The sequence below is a fragment of the Sceloporus occidentalis genome, unplaced genomic scaffold, assembly GCF_023333645.1.
Source record: "Sceloporus occidentalis isolate IW3139 unplaced genomic scaffold, rSceOcc1.0.p SCAF_5, whole genome shotgun sequence".
Classification (NCBI taxonomy): Eukaryota; Metazoa; Chordata; class Lepidosauria; order Squamata; family Phrynosomatidae; genus Sceloporus; species Sceloporus occidentalis.
Window position 1 is genome coordinate 12,844,970 of NW_028316985.1, and position 23,176 is coordinate 12,868,145.

General features: G+C 41.5%; 1 protein-coding gene across 4 annotated transcripts in view; it reads right to left on the reverse strand.

Annotated features, from left to right (window-relative positions):
* LOC149311665 (branched-chain-amino-acid aminotransferase, cytosolic-like) overlaps window positions 1–23,176 on the reverse strand; it is a 104,620-nt gene that overhangs the window by 31,797 nt on the left and 49,647 nt on the right. For 3 of the 4 annotated variants that reach the window (XM_089527617.1, XM_089527615.1, XM_089527619.1), the window contains exons 3-6: window positions 13,526–13,726; window positions 9,567–9,623; window positions 4,316–4,426; window positions 1,646–1,765 (exon numbers count right to left, since the gene is read on the reverse strand). In XM_089527617.1, the coding sequence (XP_089383743.1) occupies window positions 1,646–1,765; window positions 4,316–4,426; window positions 9,567–9,623; window positions 13,526–13,726 (489 nt within the window). The remainder of the gene's footprint in view (window positions 1–1,645; window positions 1,766–4,315; window positions 4,427–9,566; window positions 9,624–13,525; window positions 13,727–23,176) is intronic. The other variant, XM_089527618.1, reaches the window with a different exon arrangement.

The following is a 23,176-nucleotide window of genomic DNA, read 5'->3' on the forward strand; positions in this document are numbered from 1 at the left end:
GTGTGTGTGTGTGTGTGTGTGTGTGTGTGTATGGGGGATCTACGTCTGTTGATGAGAGACTATATATATATGAGAGACTAGGGATATTTCACACAGGACAATTTTGCTACATGGATATCATTTCACTAGAAGAACAAGTATTTATATGGCACAATTTATGTACCATTTCCCTAAACATTTTTAACTTTTTAATTGTATTTTATTCTTTTAACATGTAATTTGGTTTAATATTGTAATAATTTACTTCTATTTTAATGTAACTTTTTGTATGATTTTAACTGTACTGTTTTTTTAATACTGTAAGCCACCTTGAGTCCCAGTTTTGGGGAAAAGGCAGGATAATAACAACAACAGCAACAACAACATATAGAAGGAAGATCAGTACAAAAAGTTGTTCATTCAAATTAGAAAGCAATGTGGTGGCAGGTTTGGTCATTTACATTTGCAGGCAACAAAAGGCATGCAAGTTGTAGAAAGCAGATTACATACAAACTAGTCAGTTGCACTTAGATCCTACTGAAATCAATCAGACTCAGGTAAGTCTGGGATACATTCTAGTCATCAATGGGATATTTAGTCTGGATCCTATACAAATTGCCCTGTGTGGCCTAACAATCCCCAATAACCTCAGACTCTTCTACATTGGGTTCCATCTCATGGTGGCAGAAAGAAATGTTTAAACTCCAGCAACACTTAATAAATATAAACTTAAGAGTTTATGTTGCATGTTGTAGTTGTTAAAATCATTCAGCAAAGCAAAGGATCTTGAGCCAGTTTTGAAAGTACAGTTGGCCCTGCATATTTGTGGATTTGACTTTTTCTGATCTGATTATACACTGATTTGATTAGTATGTTTTCTCTAGGAATCTCTAGGTCTTCCAGTGCAAATCTATGGTCAATGTCTACCAGAAGTTGCTCTGGAGGAACCCAAGATTCCTAGAGAGAACACTTCTCTAGGCATTTGTACATCCTCCAGCACAATTCTATGGTCAATGTCTGGCAAATGTTAATAACAAATTAGTACTGGAGGACCCAGAGATTCCTAGAGAGGTAAAATAAACTACGATTTTTTAATTTGCATTTTTTTCCACTTTCACAGGGCTCCTGCACTTTTAACCCCAGAGAATGCGGAGGGCCCACTGTATGTTGTGAATTTTTGTGTACTACAGTTTACACTGTCAGATGCATGGAGTATAATCTTTAGAGGCTCAGGTCTATTTACAGCACCCACTGGGGATGGGTGAATGTTAACTATGGGGCTCAATAGATCGGGGCCGCGGCAATGGATCTGACCTTTCTGTGGCACAAAAAGAAGCCACAAAAAGTGGCTCCTTTTTGTGCCATGCAAAGGGCACCCCAGCCAGGGCACAGGGGGCAATTTTTGGGAACGCTTAAGAAGCATTCCTGGAAATCAGCCCCTGGGGAACACATCCAGAACAGGATGCGTATGCTCGGCGGCAGCAGCGGCGTTCTCACTGTGCGGTAAAAACCGTTCCCCACCGCCTCCCATCCCCAGAACATTCCCTTTTGGAATGCTACAGGCCCGTACCAGGGCCAATGCAATAAAGTTCGGAGATAACATCTGTCATAGCTTAAAAAAATAAACCAAAATCAAAACCAAAAAAGGTGTTCAGTTTCCCCCCACCTCTGTCCCAATTAAAGTAGGGCGAATATACAAGCTAGCAGAGGTCGAATACGGCACCCACTCCTTTTCAACTTCCACCAGTTTCCGGATACACTCCAAAAGCTCTTCTTTGTCAAATCCCTGAAAGCGAAAGGAAAGGAAGACGATACTTATTTGTAGAAATAACCTTCATGGGAACACACTCCAATGGGAACATTTAATTAGGTCATTAAATCAGAGGCCGTGACGTTCCCGGGTGTTTAGTACACTATAGTTACTGTGCGATAAGTCACAATGCCAAAAGGTCTTATGATTATTTTAAAACTACCCAATAAACAAGCTGGCATGACTCATTTCATCGCAATTGCGAAATATATTTCCAATACATGAGTAAAGGGAAATTTGTGTTTGGACATTTGTGAACCTTGAAAAAGGAAGGAAACAGGCAGAACTTGGAAAATTTACTTTTTTTGGATTACATTTCCCAGAATCCCCCAGTGGCCATACTAGTGGGGGATTTTGTAAAATCTAGGAGATTATCAGACGGGGGATGAAACCTTTTCCCGTCCTTTTCCTGTTTTTATAGTGCAATTGCGAGAAAATTTTCATACGACGTCACACTTATCCTGTCATTGCCCTCTCCAGAAAGCACGATTGACTGTAATTATGCAAGACTTTCAAATGACATTGCGCAGATCCCGTCATTGAAGTGGCATTGCCCGATATTTTACATAAATGGGAGTTCGTGTTAATGCAATGCCGCTTCAATGACGGGACAATAGTGCTGCAATCTGAAAGACTTTCAAGGGATCGCAGTCACAGATAGGATAAAGATGGGGGAGTGATCTGTCCTTATCCCATCTGTGTGTGATAATCTCCCTAGTCTCAAAAAGATTTTTTTTCCAAGCTCTGAAAACAGAAGTGAGAAAGGAGACTCTCACCTTGCAAATCCATTCTTGTATGAGTGCCCCAACCTCAAGATACAAAAAGAATAGTTGCTAGACTGAAAATTGGAGAGGGCTCCAGCCCCTTTAATGGCTGTGTAGAAGAGGGAATTTCAGCAAGTGTTGCTTCTCATGTAACCAGGTGAAACTCCCTCTCCTACATTACTATTAGAGAGACAGGAATCCTCTCCATTTTTAATTTTAGCAAGTCTAAGTAGGTTGGTAATTAATGCACCGGAAGTGCACTTTTTGAAGGCCTCCTATCCAATTTGTATCATAGCTTCTAATGCTCTCTGCCTTCAAATTGTCTATCAGCGTATGGCAACCCCATGGATTTCACAGGGTTTTCTTTGCCAAGGAATACTCAGGTGGTTTTGCCAGTTCCTTCCTCTGAAATAGCTTATGCACCAGGTATTGTTGGTGGTCTCCCATCCAAGTACTTACTATGGCTGACCCTGCTTAGCTTCCAAGATTAGATAGGAACTGGTGCTTTAGGCCTTTTCTTGTTGTTGTGTGCCTCCAAGTCATTTTTACTTACGGTAACCCTAAGACAACCATAGGGTTTTCTTGGCTAGTTTCTTCAGAGGGGGTTTGTCATGGGCATCCTCTGAGGCTGAGAGAGAGTGACTTGCCCAAAGTGTGACTCACTCAAGGGTTTTTATGCTCAAACGGGGAATTGAACACTGATCTCCAGAGTCATAGTCCAAAGCTGTGGGCTTTTATGCTCAAGCAGGGAATTGAACACTGATCTTCGGAGTCGTAGTCCAACACTCAAACCATTACACCATGCTTGCTCTCGCTTTAGGCTATAACCTGATTATTAGGCACATCAGCTAGTTTCCTGAGATGCAGGCAAAGACTGCCACCAAAAGTTTCTGTTAAATCAATTCTCCAGCACAGACATGGGTTCTCTCAGTGTTTTCTCCCACCGTTTTATTTTTTTGCTATTTTTGTACCAGCACATCACCATCATCATCCGTTGTTAATATTTAAAACACCAACATGTTTTAAAGTGTTTTAGGACACATCTACACAGACCAAATAAAACAATCTCATCTAGTTTTCACAGCAAGCTGGTCAAATGATGTACAGAATGACTGGGGATGAATGCATGTCTTTTACAGGGCTTTAATCCAGAGAAATAAAAATGGGGATTTATTCTTGTTTTTGAGCGGGAAATCTGAATATTTCTGCATGTTTGTGGCCTGCACTCTATAGCAATGTCGCTATGAGGGCAGATGGGGGAGAAAAGTTCAGAAACATGTACATTTACATGTATGGGGTGGGCAGGAAAAAATCCAGAGCAGCCACAGCCATCTGGCCATGCATACTGCAATTTATCAGACCAGGGTGTGTTCGAAAGGGAGAATTATGTGGACACGTCTCTTGAACTCACCTCTCTGTGTGTAGACAAGTCCATAGTTGCTGTGCCTAAGTGTAACCAAAAGGTAAGATGGATTTTCCTGTCCATGTAGACAGTGATTTTAATGATTTTGTTTTAACTTATGTAGTAGTCACAGTGCATCCCATTTTGGGAGAGAGGTAAGAAATAAATCAAATATATATATAAATAATCACTGGGGAATCTTCTTGGAGGGAACATCATCAGCATGGAACTGAAGTGCTCCTAGTATTCAGATACAATTACCAATTGCTATCAGTCTTTAAAAGGCGTCAGTAGCTGGGATGAAAATACCATCCTATGTCAAAGGAGATGAGGGAAAAAGAAAATGCTTGCATTACGCACTGGCAAAGTGGCTCGCACAGCTGACCGCAACATCCTGTCCATGTTGAGTCTTGGTCGGAAGAGGCGAATTTTACCATCCACTCCTCGGTATGCCTTCATGCCTTCAAACAGCTAAAGCATCAAAGAAAAAAATTGGAAACAGTAAGTTTTCTGTACCACCAGCAATGATCAAGATCAGACATATTATATTACAGTAAACACTTTAAATTCATCTTTCAAAATGGTTATAAAATAACTTTCCAAGATAAGATAGTTAATATTTTGCATGTTCACTAACAATTAAACAACTCCGGTCTCATACTCCAAATAATTTTAAAAAAAGAATTATTGCACTGTCCAATCTCTTATTTTACAAAGGGTCTATCAGTCTAGCACATCTAACATCTTGCTTTTGAGTCTGAGGTTGCATTTTACTTATCAGGCAAGCAGGAACTCTTGTTGCAGTCATCCTGTTTGACTTACTACTGACAGATTAACTGGACCTTTGGCTGGTTAATCTGGAAATTTTGTGCCAAATTTGAAATTTTGAATTACAGATTTAAAATCAGAAGGGCTAATTAATGATACTTGTTTAGTTTTTGAGGCTATGGGATGATCTAGACTTCAGCTTAGCATTATGTGAACCAATTATTAGTACTCAGCCTCTATCCTTAGCATTAACTTGCCCATAATCAAACCAAGGCTTCTGATTCCAGTTTGCAGGCAACCTGTGAAATTACGCAAACTAATGTTTGCCTGGTTCAGAGGGAAGAGGACATTAGAAGGGGAATGCCTATGGATAAAGAAATCATAAAAGAAACCAGACCAAGAGCACAAGGGAGCACAAGTTACAGCTCAGGGTTGATTTACCCTAGCAAGAATACTCCAGACTACTCTTGATATATTCTGGCCAAATCCCCCATGTTACCTCCACATTCAGGAACCATGCTAGGGCTGTTTTACACATCCATCCCACTTTGCTTTTCCACCCTTAATTACAAGTTGTTCCTTCTAGGGTAGAAAGCAAGGTGCCCAACGTGGATCCATGGTGAAAAGTAAGCCTTTTTAATGCGGTGTAAAGGAGGGATGGTCTGAAGTAGATGCAAATTGGTCTCATGTCATGAAGATGGACTCCAGGTGAACTGGGCTTTTGGCCTTGCATTGTGAAGACAGATCACGGGAAGGGAAAACTGGTTCATTTGGCCCATTTAGACATGCTCTTAATTTGGCTTTGTGTCCAAACTAGCTCTGATTATTTTCTGACATGTTACTAGCCTCCTTCAGTTGTTCAAGACAAACATGTGAAGCAGGTAGTAGGGATTTTCAATGAATCCTGATTCTACTATCCCTGTGGGAGAGAAACTGTAGGGGTCAGAAGGTGACTGCTATGTCCATTCTGTTTAATCCACAATATGAGCCTTCACACAACCAGAGAACTCGTTTATCAGGGTTCTAGATTGTACAAAGATTTAGGACATACAGCTGAACATATGTAAACTCCCTTTCAGACCTTAGCACTGAGTGTTCAAATATTTGAGGCTCAGTTTGCAGGAACAGGGATGTTAGATGTGGTGCCAACATACATGGTCATCCTCACCTGAATAGAGCTACTGTGCTAAGGAATGAAACAGTGAGTCTTGAATACAAATGCTCTAACAAGGCATGGAAAATTTCCAATTCAATGTACTGCATTTTTACTCAGGCATAAATCCTACTATGTTCAATAGAGCGTTCTCCCTAGTAAATGTGTTTAGAACAGCGGCATTTGGTTATGCCAGTGTTCTTCTGACATTTTTGACCTGCCATCAAAGTTTCATATTCACCCCTGTACTCACAAGAGTAAAATGGCTTTAAAAAAGGAAACACAAAGTTCATCAAGAACTTAACAAGAGCCTTAGGGCAGCCACTACACTATACATCATCCACTCCAGTCTAGAGGTAGAACAGCAAAACATTCCATATAAAAAGATGCTATTAAAACTATCTTGGGGGCCCTAGATTGATAAACTTAATGGATTCCTAAACAGTTCTGTGGAGTTGAAAGACTGAGCAACAAGTGGAAGATGTACCATAGCCTCAGACCATCCCATGTTATTTCTAGCTATTATTAAAAAAAATTGCCTCACAGTTTGGAGAGAAACCAAGAGTGAAATCATTATCTAAGAACAAAAAGGACTCATTCTGGGCTTTTTCATCCATTCCAGGAAGAGATAGAAACATCTCCAAAACCCTGCAGAGTCTTAATCAGTTTTTTCAATAGTTAAAGGGAAAACCAATGGGGAGTTCCGGACATGCTGAGTGAGCGGAAAACAGCTGCTTGCAATGAGTTGTGAGAAGTATTTTCCCATTTCAAACAAAACATGAGGTGGGAATAGCAAGCAGTGAGGCACAGTGGTTAGGAATATGAAATAGCAGTCCCAGGTTCAAATCTCAAGTTAGCTCTTCCTATATATAAGGGGAAATAATATCGGTCTGTCTTAAAATGTCATAGAAATGAATAATGAGCTCTTTTGATTCCCAGAAAGCCATATTCCTCAACTGTCCCAATTTGACAGGGACTGACATGATTAATCTTCTGTCATATCCCAATTTTTCTCTTGTCCCATTTCCCTCCCTTCCCTCCCTTCAGCTTACTTCAGTTTCTCAAAGTGCAAAAGTAATGATTTCAAAAGGCAAAAGAAGTTTGCACTCAGTTAAATTCAGCAAGGGAAGAGGAGACAGAACTTTCTCCTCCCAACAGGTCAGGCATAAACAAACTGCTGCAATCTCATCTTGCCTGTTCTTCCTTATTAATAACTTTTGCCACCTTGACCACCCTCTGATACTGCTTGGCCACATATGTCCGCATTTTAATCTGTGAGATGTAGGAGGGTATGGAAACTGCAATATAAATATTAACCTTACTCCTGTTCAAAAATCCCCAGGAAATATTTAAAAGTTATTTAAACAGACTGAAATTTTCCTCCGGTTTGATAATCTTGAACCCCAAATGCCATTTCTTTTGTTATTTTAAAAATTGCAGACTGCTTTTCATTTCTACTGAACATATCAAAGCAGTTCATAGAGCAGCATAGTAGCCATCTGTAACTAGGTGGTTTTTTTGTAATTAAGGGTGGAAAAGCAATTTCAAAAGCAATGTAATCAACAATAAAAAAGACATTTTATTGAGGTAGCAAGTAATAGTTTTTAGTTATTTTCAAAGGTTACTTTTTAAGGGCATTTTAGAACTCTTTTATCAAATACATTTTTTTTCCTCAAAAAAAGTAACAAAATGTATTATAAAAGCAATAAGCCGCACAAGAAGTAACACAATTTTTTTTCACCATTATGATGAGTAACAGCAATGGGTCACTGCAGATACTGTAATGAGTGATGGGAATGAATTTTTTAAAAGCAATTTTCTAAGCACAGACCATATGTTACAACATACAATAAAATCAATGAGTAGAGACTGTGGACTCACTTTACTGGGTTTGACCAGGAATAGTGGCTAATACTAAAAAAAAAAAAAAAAAAGTCAGGGGAAACTCCTGACGAATCAATACATCTTCAATTGTTAGCAGAAACACTACATACTGGGACTCCATATGGTGAGATTGTTACATATGATGGGTGCCTTAATAGAAAAGGCTTTCTTCTATATGCTACCAAATGAACGTCTATAAGCCATGTTACAGAGCAATTAAAGCCTCTGCTGCAAAACATCAGAATCAGGTTAGCCTTATAGGAGGTGATGCCGCACACTGCAAAGTTATAGCACTATGATTCCATACCATGGCTGCATTTTATGTACCGTAATACTGGAGTTTGCCATTTCATGAAGTACTAGAGCTCTCCGTCTGAGAATTCTAAATATCCTTCCCTAAACTGTAAATCCCAGGATTCCATAGGACATTACCATGACAGTTAAAGCAGAATCACAGCACTATAACTGCATAGTGTTAAACGGCCTCTACTCTTGAGCAAGGTATTGTCTGTATAAACTAATACTAATGCCTTGCATGTGCTTCCTTAGCTAACAGGCAGTCAGATCTGGATTAAGACACAAAGAGATTGTAAACTGGGACAGGCAGGTGTTATTATTATAATTATTATTAAACTTTATTTCTAAAGCACACTAAACTGTACATAAAATAGAATAAAACAAAATGGACCTGTTCTTCAGCTCCCATCCAGACTAAAACCATTAGAAAGTGACTTTAACAATAAAAAGCCCCCTCTAAAACAGGAGTCCGCTGAAGAGTTTACAATACAAGAAACAAAAACACACAGTCTTAAGGACTTGATATGATTCAAGACTCAGTGTTTTCATCTACCAGCTTTTTAATATAGTTTAATTCCTTTTCTTTTTGAGATTTGATGTAGCCAGTAATATTAACAGAAAATAACAAAAAGATTAGTCCAAATGCCAGCATAGCCAATGATGAGAAAAGGTGAAAGTCACTGTCCAACATCTTGACACCTACGTCTGGTTTAAGAGGCTCCATAGCATACCTTTCAACTGTTACAGTTTAGCTGGGACAGTCCTGATTAATCCTCTGCCATCCCACTTTTTCAGCTGCTCTTAATATGTCCCAGATTTTCTCTCTTCCTCCCATTTTTGTCTTCTGCCTACTTTACTTGCTGCAAATTGAGTTCCAAGTGCAAAAATTAACTCAGCAGTTGGGAGAGGAGACAAGGGTCTTGTGTGTTCTTCCTCATTAATACCTTTTGCCATCTTGACCACAGATATGTATGTCCCAGTTTGTATCTCTGAAACTTTGGAGGGTATGCCACTGCATTATCTCTAGATAATCCATATTTCATTCTAACAATTATTTGAAATGTTATTTTAAGTTATTTAACATTTAAGATGACAATTTAAAGGTTTCAAGAGAGAAATATTTTAATATATTTTTAATCTTTAAAAATTATTGTTATTGTTGTGTATTCTCCTAAATTGATTTTATTGTACATCACCCTGGAATCCTTGGCTGTAGGGTGGGATAAAAACATTTAAATAAAAATCAGTCGCATGGGCAAGCATGCTAGACAGTTTTATGAACTTCATTGGCAAGATGGTTGAGGCTCATTCCTGATGAATCCACACAAACAAACAAATGAACATTAATAACTTGCCATCTGCCTGTTGTCTGCAACACACAAGCTAAACCACGCACATAACTGGCAGAGCCAGGATTATTAAAGGATTCACAGATCACAAGAAACACAAGGAGACGTGGGATGAGGAGGGAATGCCAAAAGCGTCATTGTCATCTCGTGTTATACCCACTGTGTATTCATTGAGCCAGAGCATTTGGAGCAGTTTCGCCTCTGTCAGTCCTCTTGGCTAGAGGAAACGTGATGCAATAAGGGTAAAAACAAATAGAAAGAAAAGTAATGGGGAAAATGTATAGAAAAGAAGAAGGAGAAGAGCATATTCATCATTAGCAATGAAGATTTCAGAGATAACAAGGGTTATCACAGCAACAACGCTACTTTGAACGAGACAAACATCCAGGATTCCAGCGTGGTTCCTTGCTCCTTGTGAAAACTGGGAGCCCATAATGCATCTACATCTCCTCAGCCAGAAAGACCTGAAAAAATCACAAGGTTGGCTTTTGGGAGATAATATTTAAAAACTCATTAATGAAAAACAAAATAGGGGGGATTGTTGATATCCCAGTAGTGTATGGATTTAGAGAATGGGTGGGAAGGCAATGGGGTTGGGGTCAGATTTTCCTTCTCACCTTGCATTTTGAAAAGCATTAGAAATATGGCAATGCCAAAATGAATTCACCTTTTTAAAAACAATTGGCAAAGGAGGGGAAATTTATCCAGTTATTTTAATGCCCCCACGTTTTCTCTACATGCTCCTTGGCAGCAAAAGCATGCCTTTGACTGAGGCTTCAACACAAATGGAGGTATAACATGTGCTGCTCTTATAGACACAGACATGGCAATGTTTGGCACTAAACACATCAGCTGTCAACCACGCTGGCTTCCGGCAATTACCAATTTGTTTTACTGGAGGCAGTGACTCGCTCTCAGCTTCAAGTGTACATCTATCCTACATAACTATGTAAGACTTAACAGCCCAGCAGAACAAGTGTAGCTTGTGCTGCTAACCAAGAGAAGCCAACGCACCTTCATCAGCTGGTACCACACAATGATTTGTGTGTGCTAATTAATCACCATGGACTGAACATCACAGATAATACTTTCATACCATCTCAAATGTTATGCCTTTCAAAAGGAGGTCTGTCTACATGGGCCTGATACTCTGGAGGCAGCTCAAAGTATCCTGGCCCCAGAACTGTCCTGGCCTCCTCCCCACCATTAACTAGTCCTCCGTTCCAAAGCCAGAGACGTTCACATGCACATCACGCTGAGCCACCCAGCGCATCCACCACTACCATGGCTCACTTAGCTCTAAGGTCTGAACAAGGCACCCAGGCTTGGTCACATGGCTGGGTGCCTCATTCTGACATCAGAATGAGCAACTGGCAAGAGCAGAAGATGTGCAAGGTAACTCCGCAGGATGCATTCCAAACAGCAGCCTGTTGTCACAACGGGGGGCTCAGGATCTTCTCGGAATAAAATGTATGTTATTTTAATTCAGTTTGAGGGTGTTACACCCCAGTTCTGGTGCTGAACATGATCAAGTTTGTCCGGTCTGTTTACATAAGAACCAGGGCCTGGGCCACACATCATCTGGACTTTGCTGGTTTATTTGGCCTATGCAGACAATGTCAGGTACATTTTCCCTATTTAATTATAAGCCATTCCATTTTGAGTAACAGAGTGAAACATGTATAGGTATGATCTAGCCTTGAAAGCAGATAAGCAGCCACAGAGGTTCTGTATGCCATACCCTATTTCCATCCCTCCTTCAACTCCAAAGGATAACAGAGAATCACAACTCTCTCCATGCATCTAGAGGTACTTTTCTCAGTTTTGCATTCATTCTTTCAGTAATCCCTTGAAGATGAGAAAGAAAGTTTCTGAACGTCTGAGTTTTGTTTTTGTGTACCCCAATTTTATTATGGATAGCCACACATCATTTTCTTCATCCCATGGTATCTCCAGGAAGCTCCTGGCTATACCTGGGACTTTTCATTCCTACTTTCCAGGTCAGTTACAACTTAGCATTTTCTGAAAACAAATGTATCTCTATTTGGCTGCCTGTTTGTACTATCCTGAAACCAGCTAAGATGGCTAGCACTGGTAAACATTGCTATTGTTTCCAGTGACAGAGGATGAGCAAGGGAAAGAGGAACAATATTTGCACCAAAACAAAATTATCCTTACATTTAACTACAGCAATATTACTAAAGCACTCCAGCACTTTGACTATAAATCCTTCATAATAATAAAGAAGGTTCAGTGGAAACTGGTAAAAATCAATTTCTGAAACATTCCATAAGTAAAGATGTGACACAAGATCAGTGGGAGGCAGAAGAACACAATGGAATGGAGAGGGAAGGCAACCTGGGATATTTCAAGAAAGAGTTTGGATGCAAACCCATGAAGGTAAAATGAAAACAAAGAAGAATATTCCGGAGACTTTTTTTTCCCTTGTGAAGGAGCCCAGTGATGGTTGAGCTTATAGGCTGCCAGTGTCTGCACTTGGGGATGTGTGTGGTCCATCTCTGCTATAAAGATTATAATTAAAATATTTCCCTTGTAGATTAACAATATGCATACTTGTTAGGTCAATATCATGAAACACAGATAGAAATATATGCAGATATTTCGTGTGCCTTGGGATTATTCACCATTTAAATTTTATTGCTCTTATGTTTTCATAATTAAACTGTATGTGTAGTAGGCAAGGATGATGAGGTGCTTCAATAAGATGTGATTTTTTGCTGTGCAGAATTGTTCCATACCAGGACATAGGGTTAGTCCCAGAAACTTTAAATTGTTCTGCTGCCTAAAACTAAATTGCTTATCCAGTTTGTTATTCTTGCAATAGCTGAACTTTCATATTAGTTGTGAAAAGCTGGAGACTTGCACTTCTATCAAGAGAAAATCTGAGGATTTGACAGTTCCCAGTACCCTCTCCATTCCTGCCCCCAAATTCTCACTACTGGCTATTGAATATATGTTCACTGATGACAGTGATAAAAGAAAACTACAAATGCCTTAAAGTAGCCAAATAAATAAGAGATGGTGTATCACAAATTAGCTTCTGACCATTTGACAAGCCACAAAGTAAGAGAACTTTAATACCACAGTGCAAAATCTTAGGTTATTAATTATGGGGAGATACATGGGTGCCACTGAATGGTTAGCAATTAAATATAACTTTAAAAAATCTAGAGCCCTAATGGTGCCACTAGTGGTTAAATGCCTGTACTGCAGCCACTCACTCAAAACCACTATGGCACTGCCAGGGAAAGGTGGGAAATGCTGACCCATGTCTCCCTATAACTAGCATTGTGGAGTTGGTAAACCAAACCTTTGACTCCAACTCAACTCCTTTGTTTTTCTCTGGATGAACTTTGACTCTAGTAAATGAATAAAAATTAACAAATTTACGGTAGTAAAACTGTAGCACAAGGCATTTCATCTCAGCCACGTGAATCATCAGGATACTTAGATGTTTATCACACTATACTCTTAAAGTGCTACTATTCCACTTTGACTCCTCTAGCTGCCTCCTGTTGCATTCTGGGATTGGCAGTTTTAAGGAGGGGTATTTAGAATTCTCAGGCAGAGAACTTCTCTGCCTGAGAATTCTAAATACCCCTCCTTAAAACTGCCAATCCCAGCGTGCAACAGGAGGCAGCTACAGGAGTCACACTGGAATAGTACCTCTTTAAGAGCATAGTGTGATAAACATCAGTGTGATAAACATCTTAGACTGACAGGACATAAAACATGTTTGATTGAGTATAAAATCTAAGTATAAAAATCTCAGTATAAAATGAAATGTTTGCCATATGTTGTTATAATATTGATAGTTTTTATTTTGAAGCAGGGGTCATTACATTTCTACGAGAATGACTCTGATTTCCCCTAAAATTGCTTCCAACTCCAAGCCCTGACTATAACCTGAAGTCTGGGCTTTAGTTTATTCACTTTCCATTCTATTTATTTCAGAGTCCTGGTTCTAGAAGCACCTCAGTAATGATAATAAGAATTCACACGTTGGTACCTTGCATTAAGCCATTGAGACACAGACATATATTTTTAAAAATTACAAGCATGAAGACTAAACACTCTTCCAAACTGTGTTGTACTCACTTCCACAGCATAGTGAAAAGCTGATACAGCAGGATGTAGAGAGAGATTCTCCAGTGGCTTGATATGAGGTGCCTCCCATCCTGATGTCAATGACCATTCTATGAATAACATATTGTCTGTGAAAACAGTTCCAAATACCAAGCCATTTGGGTCTGGTTTTTCTTTCAAAGTGGTAGATGGATTGATTATCAGATCAGCAGCCTGTGAAGAAACAGAAAGGGGAAAGGAACAATTAAACAGGGGTGTTGAGGACATTAAACATTTCCAACTGTATTGTTAATAAGAACATGAAGTAACTTGAGGAAACTCTGCATATAAAAATTCCTGTATGAGCATCACTTGATGCTCCCCCAAAGCAAAGAAAAAGAGTGACGGTGTCAGACAGGGGTGTACATCACAGAGTCATGACATAATAACAGCTCATGTAAGAGTGGGGCTGCTGCCACACTGCAGCATTAATGCAGTTTGATGCCACTTTAAATGTCATGGCTCTATCCTATGGAAACTTGGGATTCATAGTTTGCTCTGGCATCAGTAACAATAACAATAACAATAACAATAACAATAATAATAATAATAATAATAATATTTATTTATACCCCTGTCCGGGAATGCTGCCAGCAAACACTGACAAGTGCTGATAACAGTACCTTCAGCCCAGTGAAAGTAAAGCAGACTTTGCAAGGAAGCAAACTGAGAGCAGTCCGAGAATACAAGCCGAGGTCAGGATTCCACAAGTCTGAACGTTCCAAGAGTCAAGCCAAAGTCAGGATACTGGGAAACAGCGTGGTCAAACAGTCCAAGGTCAAAACATCCAGGAGATAACGAAGGTCCGGTCCGAGGTCAAGGTAACAAGGAATCAAGAAGCGAGGAGCTAGTGCCAGCAGCAATCACGCCAAGGGATCATGCAATAAACTCTAGCAACCAGCAACAGTCTCTCTCCCACTTAAGTAAGGGAAACTCTCCCTCATGCCACCTGAGGCTGGTTGGCTAATTGCCTCTCGACAATCCTCTTTGATCTGTGCCTGCGAGCACTCTCGGCCCTTCTCTCTTGGTAAGAAGGCACCTGCAGGCAAGCTTCGTCTCCAGAGTCACCACTAGGCTGTGGTACCATAGGAGGCCTCTCTTCAGCACTAGGACCTGGTTGAACCTCCTCCTCTGGGGCTGGAAGAGCACAGCTGGGACCTGGCAGAGCAGGATCAGCACCTGGCGTTGCCTCAATCAGCCCTTGCTCTGGAGGAGGCTCATCCTCCTCCTCATCCTCCGAGAGCTGATCTTGGCTGGCCATGACAACCCCACTCTTCAGCCAAGGCTATCAAAGCGGCTTACAATTTGTTAATTAGACACTTCCCTGCCCTCAGGCTTGGGCGGGTTACAAACCACCATTAAAGTACAGACTCAGTCCGTACTAGGGTTAGGAAGGTGCGGTGCTTCCGCACCCCCCTAACCCTAGTACGGACTGAGTCCGTACAAAATGGTGGCCCCCTTCCACATGGGGGCCGCCATGACGACGTCACAACCGCGCCGCCTCTACACGGGGCGGCGCGGATGTGACGTCGTCGGTCCGCACCAGGGCGCCTAGGGCGCCCTTTCCGCGGACCAGGAAGGAGCTCCATTTCAGAGCTCCTTCCTGGTTTGCGGCGGCGCTTTGCTTCGCTGGGCGCAGCCTTCAGACGGCTGCGCCCAGCGAAGCAAGGGAGAAAGGGGCCAAGCGGCCCCTTTCTCCTTCTCCCCGCCGCTGCGGGGAGTCCTTGGGGCTTGAAGCCCCAGGGACACCCCTTTTCAGGCTGCGGGGAAGCAGCATTTTGCTGCTTCCCCACAGCCTGAAAAGCGGCGGATCGGGGCCTCAGCGGCTGCCGCTCTGCACACTGAGGCCCCGATACACTGGGGAAAGGGGCGGGTTCAGATCGCCCCAAATGGGCGGTCTATAACCCGCCTTACAATCTAAAAAAGACAAGATACAAAAGGAGAAGGGAATGGCAGTAAGGAAGGGGAAAAGTCCAGCAGATCTGATCTCCCTCAGAGGCCTGTTTGAGCTGGCTTGCCTTTTTCTCCTTCAAGATGGTGGATAGAACGAGGGCCTTCTTCTTTTCAGGCAAGCCCTGATAGAGCTGCCTTGCCTTTCTCTCCTTCAAGATGGTGGATAACTCTCTGATAGAGTGGTCTAAATACCTCACAAAACTACCAATCTCAGGATTCTATTACACAGAGCCATGGCAGTTACAGCAGTGTTGAACTGCATTAATTCTGCAGTGTAGATACAGGCTTAGTTGAATACATGGAAGTGTGTTATCCTGAATTGAAAGCATCTAGAAGTCACGATGTGGTGTCAGTATCACCAGGGCATGTTCAATATTCTATACATATAGCAAACCAACCAGACAGAGCTTTCTTCTTGAGGTCATCAGCTAGACTGCAGCACAAGCCTGCCAGATATGTCTGTCACCTGGCTTCAAAAGACTGAATCCCTATCTGCCAGGCCATGTAAAACCCTGGCCTCAGAGTTTAGTTCTTGCCCTTAACAAGTCACCCCTTCTGCAGAGATACTGGCCAGTTTCACAAATAATAGCACACCAGGTTGTTGTTGTGTCTGAAGCCATCTGCGCAAACAAACCATGGTCTGTTAGCCAGCTGCAAATCACAATTTAAAAGAATGATTTGTTCTGTTAATTTATGGATTCTGGTCTGCCTAAATGGGCTTGCCACCATGTCTGAAACTGTAGCTTATTTTCCAAACAATACATCTTGAAGCAGGAACTGAGAAAATGGTTCACACCTAGAACCCTTACATTTGTTGTGTTCTGGGTAACTTTAGCTGCCTAAACGGTTTTTCTAAAGGCTCAACAGAGGTTTTAAGTTACTGCAATGTTTGAAATTTAGTAGACTGAAGGAAAATTTCATGGGAAGGAGCAGAATTTTTATTTGAAGGGCAATGCCCTAATCTCCACACCAGTGTAGATGCATGCCTGTCAGGTCTAAAACCAAAGGCAAAGAATGCTTCCTCTTGGTATCATTAAGCAGGAGATATTCAGCATTGCTCACAACTGCTCTGAGCATGTAATTCAAATAATAAACACCAACAAAAATGAGAAAATATTTATTTGGTTGTAAATTAAGTTTCTAAGCTCTACCCTCAACCAGGGTACTTTCCTCAGCCTTTGTTTTAAAACCCTTTGTAAGCACTACTTAGGCTCTGTACACACCACCAGGAAGCAGTGTCTTGGCAGCGATAGTAGGGCTTACGACTGTGCACCAATCACTTGGGACTGTGCACCGAGCCCTACTACATGTGGGCAGCGGCCTGATGGCAGCATCCTGTCCACATGGGCGCCGCCATCTTTATGTAAGGGACGCACAGCATCTGCACATCACTGCACATCCGTTACATCATGAGTGCACCAGTGGCACACTTGCGTTGTAACCCGGGCGCCACAAGAAGAATCCAGAAGTACCAGGTTCTTTTTATTCTAGAGGGACATCATGCTGTTTGACGGCTGCGGCATCCCTCCAGAGTTAACATGGGCACCTGAAGACAGCCGTTTTTGCGCTGTCTGTACTGCGTCTAAGTTACAGTGCAACTAAGAAAAGCTTTTGAGTCTGGGATCTTCACACTCTACTGGAGATAAAATCTCATGAGCCTCAGTAGGGCCCACATATTTCTATCTGTAGGAAACTTTTGTAGCCTCTCCTAGGTTGTGGGACCTTGCTATCTTGACCACATTCTGATGTTGCTTGGTCAAACAGGCCCCTGTTTTCATCTGTGAAATGTCAGCAGTATGTAACATTGTGTTGTTCATTAGCATTTAATTCCTAAAAGCAGAGTCAGGGTAGAGTCTCCAATATTGATGGGACATGGAGAAAGTCCTCCACTGGAGCTCTTAAAACCTAGATAACATTTTACATTGCTGACAGGGCGAATCAGAAATGAACAAATGAACAATGGGAGTTTATGATCCTGCACAGCAAAGCAAAAGCTAAGCCAAAGTTCAGAGTGGTGTCATATGACAATAAGCAAAATTCCTCTTCAACCAGGAAAAGGGAAAAGCAAAATGTCCCATTATCAGAGCCCTATGCTGAAAAAACGTCAACCAGCCCAAGATTAACATTTCCTGGCTCAGTACACATTTCCCTTTTGACCTTGGAGAGGTCATTTAACCTCTTATGCTTCAATTTCCAGTTTTAGAACTCAAAATTCTATTTTGCTTTATTCCATAGCTAGCAAGGTTTAATAAACATGCTTCAGCCTTCCATTTTCCTCTAGGAAGCACTAAATATAAAGAGTGTTCCATATTGATAGGATAGCACATCAGTGCAGAATATTAAAAAAAAAAGAACCACAGAGTTCAGTGAGATCCCAAGAGCCATCTAGTTCAACCCTCTCCCATTTAGGAAGATACAATCAAAGCACCCAAATGGCCACCCAGCCTCTGCTTAAAAAGAAGACTCCACCACTCTTCAAGGCAATGTATTCCATGGTCAAACAGCTCTTATCCTAATGAAGTTCTTCCTAACGTTTAGGTGGAACCTCTTTTCCTGTAGTTTGAATCCATTGCACTGTTTCCTAGTCTTTTGTTGTTGTTGTTCTTAACCACCCTTGAGTTAATCTCAACCCATGGTGATCTCATGGATGACACATCTCCAAAATTCTCTGTCCTCCATTGCTCTACTTAATTCCTGTAATTTCATACCCATGGCCTCCTTAATAGAATCCACCAAACTGGCATGTGGCCTTCCTCTCTTTCTATTTCCCTTCACCTTTCTTAATGGCACGGTACGCGTCGCCAGGAAGCGGCGTCCTGTCGGCAATAGTAGGGCTCGGGAGCATGCACCAACCGCACACTCCCAAGCCCTTTGATGTGCAGGCGGTGCCATTATTGAGCGGCACCACCCACATGGTGTGTGTGTAGATGATGTGTGGGTATCTGAGAGCACACACATCTCTTAGATGAAGTGGCATCATAGGGCTGCATCACAGGCCTTACGGCGCTGCAAAAAAGAAGCTGCTTTAGACAGCTTCTTTTTTGCAGCACATTGTTGCCCTGCAGTTTGGTTGCTGCAGCAATGCTGCACAGCAAAGAGGGGCGGCGTTTCACTGCCAGTGTGTACCAGCCAATATTACTGTTTTTTCCAATGAGTTGTGCCTTTTCATGATGTGACCAAAGTACGACAGCCTCAGTTTTGTGATTTTGGCTTCCAGGGAGATTTCCAACTTGAACTGTTCTAGGACCCATTTGTTTGACTTTTTAGCTGTCCACGGAAACCTCAGCACTCTTCTTCAGCACCACATCTCAAATGAATTTATCTTCTTTCTATCCGCTTTCTTAACTATCCAGCTCTCACATCCATACATGGTAATAGGGAATACAATGGCTTGTACAATTCTTACTTTCATGCTCAGTTGTATATCTTTGCTCTTCAGGATCTTCTCTAGTTCTTTCATAGCCTTGCTCCCCATTCTTAATCTTCTTCTGGTTTCTTGACTACAGTCCCTGTTCTGATCAATGTTTCATCCCAGGTATTAGAACTCTTTTACTGTTTCTATTTCCTCACTGTCTAGGTTGAATTTCTGTAGATTCTCCGTGGTCATTATCTTAGTTTTGGAACTTTATTGCACACACTTTTGCCCCTGATCTGGGCATGGGCAGGGGATGTGTGTAACCAAGTGAAAATGCATTTTATTGCATGCCATACTATCCTCAAAGCAGCCTAATGCCATTACCCAGTGCTAAACTGTCCCCGATCAGGGCTCAGGTGTGTGAATTTTGAAAGATGGAAACTTTCCAGCAGAGCAAAATCAAAAATCAAAAGCTTCCATCTTTCAAAATTCACGCACCTGAGCCCTGATCGGGGATGGCTTAGCACCGGGTGATGGCATTGGGCTGCCTTGAGAATAGTATGGCATGCGATAAATTGCGTTTTCACTTGGACACATGCAACCCCTGCCCCTGTCCAGATCGGGGGCAAAACTGTGTGCGATAAGGTCCCTAGTCTCTGGAGCAGCAGAAAACAAGCTTGCTCCTTCTTCCATATGCCTTCAAATACAGTATTTAAAAAGGGCTTTCGTGTCACTTCTAAACCTTCTCTTCCCCAGGCTAAACATAATCAGCTCCTTAGGCCACTTCTCATGAGGCATGGTTTCCAGAGCTTTCAGCATTTGTGCTCTACATGGGGCTACCCTTGTGCCTAGTCCGGAAACTCCAGTTGGTACAGAATATGGCAGCCAGGTTGGTCACAGGAACAGCAAGGAGTGACCATATAACACCAATACTGAAGTCACTCCACTGGCTGCCTATCAGTTTCCGGGCACAGTACAAGGTGTTGATTATCACCTTTAAAGCCCTACATGGCTTGGGCCCAACCTACCTAAGGGATCGCCTGCTTCCATATAATCTGCCCTGTACACTCAGGTCCTCTGGGAGGAATCTATTACAGCCCTTAAAGACCAGGTTGACGGCGACCTCCCAGAGGACATTCTCTGCAGCCGCTCCCAACTTATGGAATGGCCTGCCGGACGAGATCCGTCAAATTACCAATCTAGAGAACTTTAAAAAGGCCATTAAGACGGATCTCTTCCGGCAGGCCTTCCCGGAATAAAATGCTCGGCCACAAATAAGACTTCCCATCCAGTGAACTCTGCCCGAGATGATTTTTATTTAGCTTAGTTGGTTTTAATATGTAGTTTTTAATCTTACATTGTTTAATCTTGTTTTAAGGGGGGTATTGTGTATATATGGATATATTTTAACCTGTTGTATGCCGCTTTGATTGCCTGGCAAAAAGCGGGAAAGAAATAAAAAATTTAAAAAAATTAATCACTGTCAAGGACATTTTGAATTTTAATCCTGCCCTCTGGGAAATTAGCAACTCCTTCCTGCTTGATATCATCTGCAAATTTAATCAGCATGCTCTGTATTCTTTCATCCAAGTCATTGACAAAGATGTTGAATAGCACAGGGTCCAGTACGGATCCCTGTGGCACTCCACTAGTCACCTCTCTCCAGGATGAAAAGGAGCCATTGGCGAGCACCCTTTGGGTTTGGTCAGTCGGCCAATTACAAATCCACCTAACAGTAGCACTGTCTAAGCCACATTATGGGGAACTTTGTCAAAAGCCTTCTTGAAATCAAGATATGCTACATCCACAACATCCACTTCATCTATCAAGCCTGTGACTCTATAAAAAAAAAAAGATCAGATTAGTCTGGCATGACTTGTTTTTGAGAAACCCATGTTGACTCATAGTGATGACAGCATTGTTTTCTAAGTTAATTCTAATGATTTGCTCTAGAATCTTTCCAGGTATTGATGTCAGGCTGATTAGCCGATAATTATTTGGGTCCTCTTTTTTTCCTTTTTTGAAGATGGGGACAATATTTTCCCTCCTCCAGTCTCTGGGGATTTCTCCTGTTCTCCAAGAATTTGCAAAGATTATTGTCTGTGGTTCTGAAATTACTTCTATCAATTCTTTAATATCTTTGGATGTAGTTCATCTGGCCCTGGAGACTCAAATTCATTTAGAGTAGTGAGGTATTCCTGTACTACTTCTCAGCCTAGTCTGTGCTGCGTTTCTCCCATTGCGCCACCTGATCCTCACTCCTCAGGTTGTGCACTATTTTCCTTTTTAGAGAAAACTGAAGCAAAGAAGGTGTTGAGTAGTTCTGCCTTTTCTCTATCCCAGTTAGTACTTGGCCATGTTCTCCACGCAGCAACCCTATCATTTCCTTGTTCTTCCTTTTGCTGTGGACATAACTTTTAAAATCCCTATTTATTGTATTCATTGTATTTTATTTGTCTCGCAAGCCTAAATTCATTCTGTGCTTTAGCTTTTCGTACCTTCCCCCTACATGTACTGGCTAGATGCTTGAATTCCTCTTTAGTGTTTTTTTCATTTATTCTTTTCTTTTACTTGTTTTTATAACCACTTAGCAGAAGAAGACCTAACATTCCTTTTGCACTAAGGTCCAGAAAAATTTAGGACAACCAGATGAGGAACCACAGCTTCATTTCCTCTGAGAAAGTCTTTACTGAGGAAATGTTCATGCTGACTTGACAAAAGATAAAATTGGCATCAACTTTTCCATGCATAGAAAAACCAAAGAGGAATGTGTTTTGAATGCAACTATGAAGAAATGAAGAGGGGATCCAAATGATAAGAGTACATGGCGGTATTCACTGCAAGGAGCTACAGGTAACCCTCAGTTAATGAAGCAAATGAGTTCCTGGGCATTACTTCTTTAACAGCAAATTTGGAACCAGAGACAGAAATAACATGGGGGAAAAATAGGGATAAGTTCCTCAAAAAATAAGAACAATTCAACAAGTTTCAGCAAATGTTTTCTTCAAAACTAACCATGTGTGCCTGTCAAATGAAACAACCAGGCAGGCAAGCAAAGACATTTTGAACCTTCTAGAGATGAATTGAAGGCTTCTTCCAGGGGTGAATTTGTCCTTGATCAGCCTACGCTTTTCTTATTTTCCACTTTGGTGGCCAAAGTTATGTTTTTAAACATGCTGTGTGTAACTGATGAAGCAGGCTTATCTGATCTCCTCTTTTCTCTTTGCTGTCCACATATGCTCAATAAGGGATCCTGGAGGCAACTGCTGTTTACCTTGCCTCTTGTAACCAAGCACACAGCTGCAATAGAATCAGCTAGAACAGAATGCCACTCTTTCCAAGCTCAGGCTTTTTTGTGTTGCATACTGCAGACACTGCTCCTCCAGACTGTCACCAAAGGTCTGGCATTCTCCTTCACCATCCTCCCAAGGCTGGTGCTTCTAAAAAAACCCTTTCATCTGGACAAATGATGAAGAAGAAAAAGGGGGCTAGATGCATAAAAAGACATTACAAAAAGGACCTTCACTGTCAGAGGCTTTGTTAAATGCGGAATGCCTCCAGCTATCTCTGTGCTGAGGCAGATGGGAACTCCTATGCTCAATAGACTGAAATGTATGAAACTTCTAAAGAACATATAAAATGCCCACTTTAGTTTGGTGCTCCAGAGTCATCTATTTTTCATATAAAATTAGGCAAAATCATGGCTGCAGAAAATTCACATCATTCAGTGGCAAAAAAACCACACACACACACAAAAAAGCAGATGAAGTATCAAAAGAGGGAATTTCCCAGATGTGGTAGAAACCCAGCTTCTTCCTGGTTTTTTAACGGAAAAGGCAAGTATATGTACTAGCAAATCAAATGGTTGTTCAGCTGCCTCTCCAGTCCAATGCTTGGACATTTTAAAACTGCAACTTTCTGAATCCCCCAGGCAGCATGGCCATGGTCTGGAAACTATAGTAAATCTTCCAAGTTCTAATCTTGCCCAAGCCTGGTCAATGCTCTGATAGACTGGTTAGCAGTTTATTTTGGTGAATGGGGGTTGGGTGAGATTCTCTCCATGTTCAGTTTCTGAGCTGAACACAGAAATTTCTTTGCACAGGGCCACCATGTGATATATAAGCAGCCTGCATGGATTTAGTCTGCACAGAACATCCTGCTGATGTTGGCATAGCTGAGTAACATGAGAAGAAAGAACAAAACTGGAGCACATTCTATCCTGCAAGGGAATCCCTTGGGGCTGACTGCAAACACCTGTTGAGGCTTTTTGTTTATGCCTGTGGCTTTCCATTGAATTAAGAAGTGAAATAGTTTTT